A 10,771-nucleotide genomic window follows, 5' to 3' on the forward strand; every position below is an offset into this window, starting at 1 on the left:
TATAGAGATGTAATTAGTATTGTGGAATAGCCCCGTACATATTGTATTTTATGCTCTTATTTGCTAGCCAAATGTAAACAAAAGACTTCGATGTGGGAGAAGCGACGCCACCAACATCATCGTAGTCGTCGCTGTCGCAGCCGGCGTCGCCACCGCTACTGGTACTACAGTATTGGCACCGAAATGCAGCACCTCGGCACCGGTGGCTCGACGTATGGCGGCCACGAGTGAGTTTGCTCGTACGCGCTGCGACTGCGGAAAGGATGTGTGTACTCAACGAACCGATCACCGATCGCTGGCGCGACTGACGCGGCTGGCGTAATTGGAGCGTAACTAGTGCAAAGATTTTTTGGTTAAGAAGCATTCCTCACTAGATTCAGTTGATCGAGAATAGCGAAAGAGAAAAGTACCGAAACGCGTGAATACATCAATGGTGGAACCTCGCAGCGATACAAACGTACAAAGTGAAATAAAATAATATCATATTCGAAAAAGTGCAGATAAAAGATTGAAAACTATAGGATACACAAACGTAAAAACATAGCTCAGGGGATTTGTGCAAAAATATAAATTTCTGAACGAGCTGAAAGTGAAAAACAAAAATTTATAGCGAAGTTCCGTTGAATTTCCGTCCACATATGTTTAGTGCTTAAAAGAGCCAACCAACTCGTATAAATGAAAATAAAATGATCAAAAGCGAAGAAATTATGGATTCAAATGGACATACGACCGGCTATAATGGCCTGCATCACAGCACACATTTACCTCATCACAATAGCATCTACCGTAATTTGCCATCGAACATCATATCCACGACCAACTTCACGCCACTAACGTATGCCGATCAAAGCGGAATGCTGCGCATGCCACAGGAGTCACCCGAATTGCAGGAGGAGAAACCCGATCTCAATTACCTCGATCGCAAATACTACGCGACCATGATGACGCAGCAGCAACCGGTGCATGTTTCGGAAGCTGCGTCCTATGGTCTTACATCATTGCACACTATGTGTGCCTCACCGCATCCGAACAATGAGAGTGACATTGGCATGCTGATACCGTTATCACCCAATTCATCACCGCCCAATGAGGGTGGTCTTAAAGTGCCGACGGACGGTGAGCTGCAGCAATATGCAGCCACACAACAGCGCATCATCGCCTCGAAAGTGGTGGACATGAATTCACATTATACACCGACCATCAAGTATTGTTCGAGTAATACGATTTTCAATACATCCGAGTATTTGCCGCACAACGAGAGCGAACAACCGCCACCGCCGTCCGCCATACCTGTGTCTGCAGCGGTCAGCTCCAGTGATATTTTGACACAATCTCTACAACGCATGCCAAATGTGGTCGGCAGTATATCATCGGTGGCAAGTTCGTCGACGGCGCCGTCAGGTGTTATAACCAGTTCGCATAGCGTTTCCGGTCAATTATGTTCCACCACCGACACAATGTCCTATTCGAATAGTTCCTCGCCGGCTAAGTCGGTGCATAGCGCTCAGAGTGAGGCTGGTCAACAACAACAACAGCAGCAGCAGACACAACAGCAGCAGCAGACACAACAACAGTCGAATTCGTCATCTTCACAGGAGCTTACACCGCCAGATACGACGAAAAAATCCGGCACCCGACGTCCTGAGAAACCCGCATTAAGTTATATCAACATGATTGCGATGGCAATTAAGGAGTCTCCAACGGGAAAGCTAACGCTTAGTGAAATCTACAGTTTTCTGCAGAAAAGGTAAGAGAATATTTAAAATAAACTTGTGAAACTCAGGGCTGAAAGATCAATAATGTTTAGGGCAAATTTGTTTCGTTAAATTTTTGTTTTTCGATTTTTCTCAAGAATTCTTTTTAAATAATTATATACCCTTTTTTTGTTCGAACATTTTGGTAAGATGTCATGGAAAAGTAAATAATAAAATTAAACTGAAACCACGAATTTCTGTAGGCGAAAAAATTTTTTTTAATAAAAATTAAAAATGAAACAAAACTTTAAGAAGCAGATTAAGCGCTTAAGTCTACTCTATAATTATATTCAAAGTGGATTTTAATATGAGACATTATTTCTTATAATATTCTCCTATTCTAGCACAGTTTAAAGTTTCCTTATTCTTTTAAATTAAAATTTTTTTATTCGCCTACTAACCAAAGTCTTACCGCAAATATGTTTCGAAGTAATAATCTGTCAAAAGACAGACCTTCCAAATCTTGGTTTTATTGTTTAGATCATCTGATTAAGTTGTGATTATTGAATTAGACCGAATTACTCAATAAGATTAATATAGGTGACGATATGACAATCTATTATGTCAAATTAAATTGAAATTACTGTGTAAGAAAATGAGAGAACATACTAAATAATAATCGTTTATCATGCTTTATGAAACCAAGTTTTCATAGTGGAAATCGAGAAAGCTATCTTTCTTCATCATATTGTTATTATCGGATAATGTTCATATTCATTTTATTCATATCAGTATCAAATCGTCAAAACCTTCGAGAGTGGCTAATCGAAGTAATAACTGTAAAATTGAATGTAGAACTTTGTTGCTTTCACACGTACATTTTTAGCAGGAGAGTAAAGCTCAAGCATTATGAGCAAACAAATTTACCACACGAAAAATGTTTATGTATGAAAAAAAAGTATTTTTAAATAGTCTACAACAATTAGTGAGCTGACTGCCTTTTTCAATTCAAGTAAATGATAATTTATTACGCGATGTCCCACAAGTTGTCAATTACCACACTAAGGTCAAAAATATTATACACTCATCTCATATTAAATTACTTATTGTCTAATAAGTTAAGATTGAAAGTATTATTTTTTTATTCGCTTGTATTATCGTTGTAAAAAAAATTTAACCTAACCTCAATAAAATAACAAATTAGTAATCATTTTATAGCTGAACAAGTTTGATAATTTTCAGATCAGTTAATTTTCCGTTCAGAAATTATAATCTTTTTTGACCAGTTCTTACTATCTTCTTAGCTTTGATATATAGACAAGGGGATGGCCTCTCTCTCTTTAATATGTATTAACCATATGTGTAGGCCAATGATATGCTTTGGTTTAGACCACAATTTGAGCATAAATATTCCATAATAGGGGTGCAACCACCTGGGATAAATCTTTGAAATATGTAATTTTAAACTGAGAAAGCCAAAGAGAAAAATCTGATATGTAGTTAAAAAGCTGATAAACATATGAAGCCAGACCATGATGACGAATACCAGATTCAGCTCAAAGAATGACATCTGAATAAAGCACTTTAGGGGTTATACTCAGTTGTAAATTTAAACAATCTGGTTTTTCAGGAAGTTTTTGTGAAGAGGTATTTTATTACATATGAAAACATCAAATGCATGTATCAAAATTCCGTTGCTTCTATAGACAATTTCCTCAAGGTCCTCCGCTCAAAGGTGTCTGAATGTGAGCAAGATATTTCTGGTTCAAGCTCATTTAAATTTAAAAAAAATCATAAATTTATTTTCTGTATAGATACATACAGATAATGAACGAAATGGTTAAAAATTTACCTCCCCAAAACAAAAAAAATATTTTTTTTCGACAAAAATCGTATTCTTCATTAATTGGGGAATGTATCTAAAAATATTTGTATACATTTTAAAACGAGTATTCGGAATTGTTTCACATATGTCTATGCTGCTCACTCTTATGCCTTTTTCTGAGTCATTGCTGACCATAAATCCATCATTGCTGAAAATTGTCAGTTATAACTGAAAATCTGTCATAGCTGGCATTTGTCAGTAAAAATATAATTTCATTTGAAACTTATTAATAACTTACGTATATTATATTTGAAATATCCTTCTTTATTTATTTATTTTTAATAAAACATAAGTTGATATTGCACAGAAGCACGCAACATTTTTGGTTTATCGCACAGAATAACAGCTACATAGGTATTTCACTGTTTCCCGAAACTCCTATGGAAATGTGTCTCTTTTCGACGTATACAAATTTTGTTTTCGGAAAAATCGTTAACACTGACAGTCATTTTACTGTTCATTTAACTATCAGTGGTCACAGTACTAAAGCATTCAGCTATTTCATTTTTACACATGTAAGCAATATAATTCGAAGATGTCACTATTTAACAATAACAGTGATGGTCAGTTGATATGTAAACTGTCCATCACGATTGACAAAAAAATTAAAGTGCATTGGTGAACCCATTAGCAATTTCTTTTAGGGATAATAGATAACTATTCATGGAATGTTAGAATGCAAGTAGGCAGAGTTTCAGCTAACACTCACTTGAGCGAAAAGCTCGGCTTTTCGAATTTAGACACGGAGATTGAAGTTGCAGAGACATTTATGAAATATATATAGTCAATAGCACCATATTCTTGTAATTTTGAGAGATAAAATGGCCTTCAGTTGATAATGCTCAGAGGATAATTAATACAAAAGTATATTTGATTTGATGGCAAAAATTTGTTATTCAGCTCGATAGCGCATAAGTTTTTTGTTGTAGAAGCGGCAAAAAACATTGCTTACATAATTTGAAGGTATTCTGTGTAGTTGATACTTCTTAGCCATACAATTTTCGGATTCATTGGAATAGTTGTGCGATAAGCAGATTAATCGGTTATTTCATGTAGAATCATATATTGACAATAACAATTGGAGTAGAAAATTCGCCTTTGAGGTGAAACTATTGCAATTTATTTATTGAAGGAATTATTTAATGAAATATGCGACATTTTCATATATAACTTTTTGATAGTTCTAAAAAGTATCGTTATAGAATTTGCGCTGAAGCGTCTTAGCGTAAGGATGAACAGAGTTGACTTTTGTTAATTCAGCGGAAATACGCTAATACACAACAAGCGGCATACATACATATGTGTATGTGTGTATGTGTATATGAACTTTTATTAAAATTATTACTCACAAAAATAAATAAACTGGAAGTGGACACACACGTTAAATCGTTTGGGGCCAAGTGGCACCCACGGTGCTTGTGACAACCCCCAAATGTTTACACATAAACATATACAAATAAATAACAAGAGCGACAACAACAACCACGTGGGACATTACTAAAAGCCCGCACTTTACATAAAGATTTATTTATTGATTTTGTTAAAACTATCGTTTCTTTTTTGTTAACTTTTTATTGAGTAAACATTTGAGCGACTGGCGCTCAGAACGGCTTGGACATCCCCCAGTGCAGGCAATGGCACGGATACATACATATGTACATACAAATATACCGACTTGGCTTTTTGGCTTCACTTTAATTTCAGCAATTTGAGAAATTTTAATCACTTTCGAGTATCCATTTAACTTTATGTGTGAAAGTCACACATTTCTTCGGAGCACTTGTGTGCCTTGGTGTCAGCTACACGCTTGTCACAACGCTACAGAAGAGTTGAAGTAATCAAAGCTTCAAATTCGGACCGTCTCAGGTTTCTTGGAAAATAAGCGTTTAGCTTAAATTTCAATTAGGGCGCCTCCAAATACATTTGTATGTGTGCGTATAATATGTTTGTATCATAATATGATATCATTTAGTATTCAGAAAACGAATAAGGAAGAACTGAGATCTGAAGAAAATGAACAACATTCTCTTCTAAAAATTGATTGCCATTGTCTCTTAAAAGGATCAAGAGCACATGTAAATAACTTATTTTTTATCAAAAAAAAATAAGTTTCTTAAGAAGTTGTTTCTTTCAATAAATGTGTATTAAACTTTTCTAATTTGGATTAAGACGATACATTTTCTCATGGAAAATATATATTTTTTTTAATTTAATTTTCAATCTCTCTTATTATAATGACAATAACTAAATTTGCTGAAATTTTACAATACAAGCATGCCAACGCATAATCCAATTTTCCATACAGTTGTTATAAGGCGCCGTTGGAATGGCCATCAGTGGCGAATTTTGATTTTTTCTATTTCTGCTCAGTTTTGGAGCGCCATTTGCTAGATTGTTGGACAGTTTCGACATCATACTCACAAACCAATGACTCGTCACCAATAATGAAGCGTTTGATGAATGTTGGGCTCAGCTAGCTACTTTCTCAAGCATATCATGCGCGACCTCTAGTCTAGTCGTTGACACGCTTCATATTCAAAACATTAGTCAAAATGAGTTGAGTCGATCCATAAGAGAGATCCATATCATCAGAGAGATAAAACGACAATTTTTAAGCTTTGTTTCTTTAACTTTTTCGATGTTTTTAACCGAGCTGATGGACGACGTCAAATATTTGTGTTCGTGATAAATTAGATTCTCCAAAACACGTCTGTTCAAGCAAACTCGTTGTTAAATTCTTTTTTCATGTTAAAAATCGCCAGACAAACTTTTCGCGTCATAAACAAATAGCTGGCATATGGAGATCAGTGTTAAATACAGCAATATGTATTGTTTTTGCAATAACCCTGTTTAAATGTCCTCTACGCTTTTGCCGATTTAAACTTGTTTACTCTTTGCGATCGGAAAATTAGATGTAATTTTCGTGATTATGACAAAGTGACTTGATCGATCTTACTTTAACATATGTATTACCTCCATTAAGATCAGATATGTTTTCGATCGTAAAAGACGAAATGGACTGTCAAATTGCCATAGCAACGCAAAAAAGCCTTTCTCTGCTTTCATCCTGCTAGTTTAGTTAAGCCACTCAGTATCTCGAGACCTAAAGCTGAGTAACAAAAACTAATCAAATATCTTGTAAGTTATATCAGTAACAGAGTTACAGAAAAAAGAAATAACGGGAGTCCTTTTAACTTTTGTCAAGTGAATAATAAATATGTGGTTTCAGTCAACCATAAGAGAGGAGAGGAGGAAAATTGTATTGACTTTTAGGATTACCTATGAATAACGAATTTTTCTTAATTTTCCAGATTCGAATTCTTTCGCGGTCCATATGTGGGTTGGAAAAACTCAGTGAGACATAATCTTAGTCTAAATGAGTGCTTTAAAAAGTTGCCGAAGAGTATGAGTGTGGGCAAGCCGGGTAAAGGAAATTACTGGACCATTGAACAGAACTCAGCGTATATGTTTGAGGATGAAGCTAGTTTGCGTAGGCGACCGCGCGGTTATCGATCGAAGCTTAAAGTGAAATCATACCCAAGTACAAATGGATTTTACGCAACTTCCTCCTATGATCCTAGCATGGTAAGCACATGACATACAAACATACATAACAACCTACCATAAATAACATTCACTCTATTACCAAAAGGACAACGCCAATTTCTACGCCACACAACCGTATGCTTCCTATGATTACGCTACCAGCAGCGCTGCCGCTGCAGCGCCATTCACAGATTCCTGGAATTCACACGCTGCCCATACACAGACCCTACCACAGTATTCAAATATAGCCGCCGCTTCATCGGTGCTGCATGGCGGCAACAACAACAGCGCCACGCCGCCACTGGCACACACACTGACATCCTCGGCGTTGGTGAGCGGCTCGGGCAGCCCTTCGCATGTCACTTCGACGGCGCTTCAAAGCTCGAATCCGGGTTTGGATTATGCGACAGCAACCATGGTGGCCGCCAATTATCCATACGCCAGTACGGCTGGTGGCGGTGGCGGCGTAGGAGGTGGCGCAAGCGCCGCTTACAGCCTTGATAACGGTGAGTTATAGGAGAAGCGCGGAAGTGCGATTATTTAATGTGAATTTGACGATGAAATCGTCTGTTGAGTACACCACATATCATACATTACAATTGCTGTAATTTCATGGCGATCATGTCAATCAAATATCTAAAATGTGTCTTAAGCGCCAGAGAGAACCATAAAACTACTGTAGAAGTGTCTGAGTGTCTGAATTGTGAGGAAACTTAAGATTGATGGTGCGGATTTGTAAGATTTTATGATCTCCATGTGTTGGCGCTGTAAGTCGAGGTTGCCGATAATCACACTTCATGCAGCGCACATGTAGATATGTAAGGGTGTTTGTTTGTGGGCATTTAGCTATACTACACATACATATTTACATACCGGCATATGTGCGATTTGGCAATCAAATAAGAATCGTTTTAATACTTGACAACTCTTTTTTGATGTAGCCGAAGATGACGTATGGAATCCAAGTTCCCTTCGTGGCTACTTTTAATCTCTGTATACATACATGTATATGCATTTACGAGTGCGGTCCGATAAGTACTTAGTCTACAAAATGAAAATTTTTGAAAATTTGCATCTTTTTCAACATAGTCTTTATTCAGCCTAATACACTTCACCCGATGATACTTCTCTCTCTTTATTAACCCATATGAAAAAAACGTGTGTCAATAACCATATTATTCGACTCAAATTTCGATCCGGTGAGTGAGTTTACATGTTTGGAAACAATACGAAGTTGCAAGTGGCCAAATCTGAAGAATACGATTGATGAGGCAAAAGTACATAGTTGAATACTGTCAAAATGGTTGTGGGACGCGGTAGTGTGAACTAGTGCATTGTCATGGTAGAAGTTATTTTTTCGCAAAATGGGGACTTGTTCTTGCCGAATCAGCGTCGATTGGCTCAAAATTCGACATAGTAGAGCTCTATGATCATTTTTCCCTCCCCAAGCAGTTGATGTAGATTCTCAAGTAGTCGATGTGAATCTCACCAAATGATGGTGATCACATTTCCGACCGACGGAACTGTTGCCACTGTTTCTTGGTCTCTTGTATATACCACTGAACCCATGTTTCATCGATGGTCACTAAACGAACTGTGACGTGGTTGAAATAATCATCTATCTATCATATTTCACCCACTCCGTCTTTTGGGATGCCTACTATCTCATCTGTCACACGCATCTTCAATCGGTGCTCTTTTTATCTCACGCCTGTTTCCACGTGAGGTCAAAACGAAAGTCAGAGTCTTATTCGGCGCCGTCGGGTAGTAAGGCTAAAAGGATCTCAATTGGAAAGCTAAAAGCGTTGGTTTGTTGTGATGCCTTAAACTACTAAAAATTGATGATAAACACCGACATAGCGTTTCGAGCATGTTAAAAGTCAACAGGTTCGCCGAAAGTATTACTACCGTGATGTTTTAACCTCAGTCTTGTAAATGTTGGACAATAGAGAAGAAAGAGCCTCGATATTTTCACCTCACCTTCCTTTGTACAGATTTGATAATTTTGGATAAGGTTAAGAGATCGATCCTAAGAGGGATCTCACTTGGACAGCTTAGAACGCCGGGCCGTTGTGGCACCTAAAACTCCTTAAAGCTTTGACAACTAACGTTCGACAATTTTGCATTACCGCATATATTAATATTGGACAACGCCCGGTAAGAACTCCTACGATTGCGACAAAAGCAAATAGTACAAAAAGACATTGAGTGCCATTGTTGGTGTTACAGTGCACCACTGATGCCAGAAGAGCCGTCTTTGTGCCTCGTCATACAAATTATTTTACTTACTCCCCTTTCTTTATTATATTTTCTATCATTTCAGGCTTGCGCTCAATGACCATCTCACACATGCACCAACATCAACAACAACAGCATCATCATTCAGCGATGACACCACCACCACCACCTTTGCCGCCCAGTTCAACGTCAATGGGTAATGCGGCGCTTATCGATCGGAAGCCCATCTTCTTACCCTCTATGACACCACCCTCGTCCGGTTCCATGTCTACGCCGCCGTTGCATCACCAGCATTTAGTCGGGAGCAATAACGGCAATGGCGGCGGCTATTATGAACATATCAAGTTCTCAAATTAATAGTTCCGTTAGAAAAATTAAATTAATGTATTTTATTATTAGAGTGGAGAGCTTGTGGCCGCTCCAATCACAAAGCACCAAATAATCCCTGAAAGGGTAAACTAGTATTTATTTGCAAATTTAATTACTTTAATTTTATTTTATTTGTTTGTGTGAAAAATTTAATTTGATAAGAACAGCATTATAAGTTTTGTAGCTACAATTTAAATATAGGGCTTATATAAAGATTTAAATAAAGTATAAGAGATTGAAAGCAGTTATTGCCCACTTGGAGTAGCTAAAGCTAACTTTATTATAAGGGGTACAGACAATATCTAGGAATCAACTGGCGGCAACATTAATACAAACAAGAAAAAACGTTAACATCGATAGATACCCTTCACAAATTACAAATATTCCCTATAAGAACTTGATTGCCAGTTTGTATGGCAACTATATGTTATAGTGACTCGATCTGCACAATTTCTTCGGAGATTGCACTGACTAATCGAAAAGTTCTGCTAACAAAAGTTACAGTTTCGGACTTCCACTTGGAACTTGTAAAACGTTTCAGCGAATAGGTTTATATATATATTTATATATACTTGTATGTATGTATATAATAGAACTTGCCGTATTTACGACAAACTTTATAGATTTGCATTACTTCCCGTACATCTTGATTAACTATAGGAGCAAAACAGTAAATAAAATTTGATGCGTAACTAGAATTTTAGAGCAACAAGTTGAGTACTATCAGAGAACATACAAGAATGAGAAGTTACAGGTTCGATATTGAACATTTCCAAAAATTTTATAGGGGAATTAACCTCACATCAAGGCAGCTCATCCCGTGAAATATTAACATTGTTACAAGTTCTCTGGTACTATCCTGTGTTTTCGTGACCTCTATGCACCTAAAACCGTCTTCAACCGTGTTAGGTGCTTCCACTAGCATCGTTAATCAACCACCTAGCAATACCTCAGACAATCCTCTGAGAGGCTTTTCACATTTTGTCCAACTATAGCGACCGAATACCATGTACATACACCGCCAACGGTCACCACTATA

General features: G+C 37.2%; 1 protein-coding gene across 1 annotated transcript; it reads left to right on the forward strand.

Moving 5' to 3' along the window:
* Positions 1 to 397: 397 nt before the first annotated feature.
* On the forward strand, positions 398 to 9,976 carry bin (biniou). The gene is made up of 4 exons (XM_036359170.2): positions 398 to 1,747; positions 6,891 to 7,164; positions 7,232 to 7,631; positions 9,449 to 9,976. Exons 1-4 carry the CDS (start codon positions 687 to 689, stop codon positions 9,718 to 9,720), a joined length of 2,007 nt encoding a protein of 668 aa, XP_036215063.2. The 5' UTR covers positions 398 to 686; the 3' UTR covers positions 9,721 to 9,976.
* The last annotated feature ends 795 nt before the right edge of the window (positions 9,977 to 10,771 follow it).

The sequence above is a fragment of the Bactrocera oleae genome, chromosome 6 (assembly GCF_042242935.1).
Source record: "Bactrocera oleae isolate idBacOlea1 chromosome 6, idBacOlea1, whole genome shotgun sequence".
NCBI classification, from domain to species: Eukaryota; Metazoa; Arthropoda; class Insecta; order Diptera; family Tephritidae; genus Bactrocera; species Bactrocera oleae.

Excerpts from the sequence above, each read along its gene's own strand:
- bin (XM_036359170.2), top strand. The coding sequence starts at position 687 with ATGATCAAAAGCGAAGAAATTATGGATTCAAATGGACATACGACCGGC. Across the intron at positions 1,748-6,890 it reads TACAGTTTTCTGCAGAAAAG|ATTCGAATTCTTTCGCGGTC; the intron begins GTAAGAGAATAT and ends TTAATTTTCCAG. Across the intron at positions 7,632-9,448 it reads CGCTTACAGCCTTGATAACG|GCTTGCGCTCAATGACCATC; the intron begins GTGAGTTATAGG and ends CTATCATTTCAG.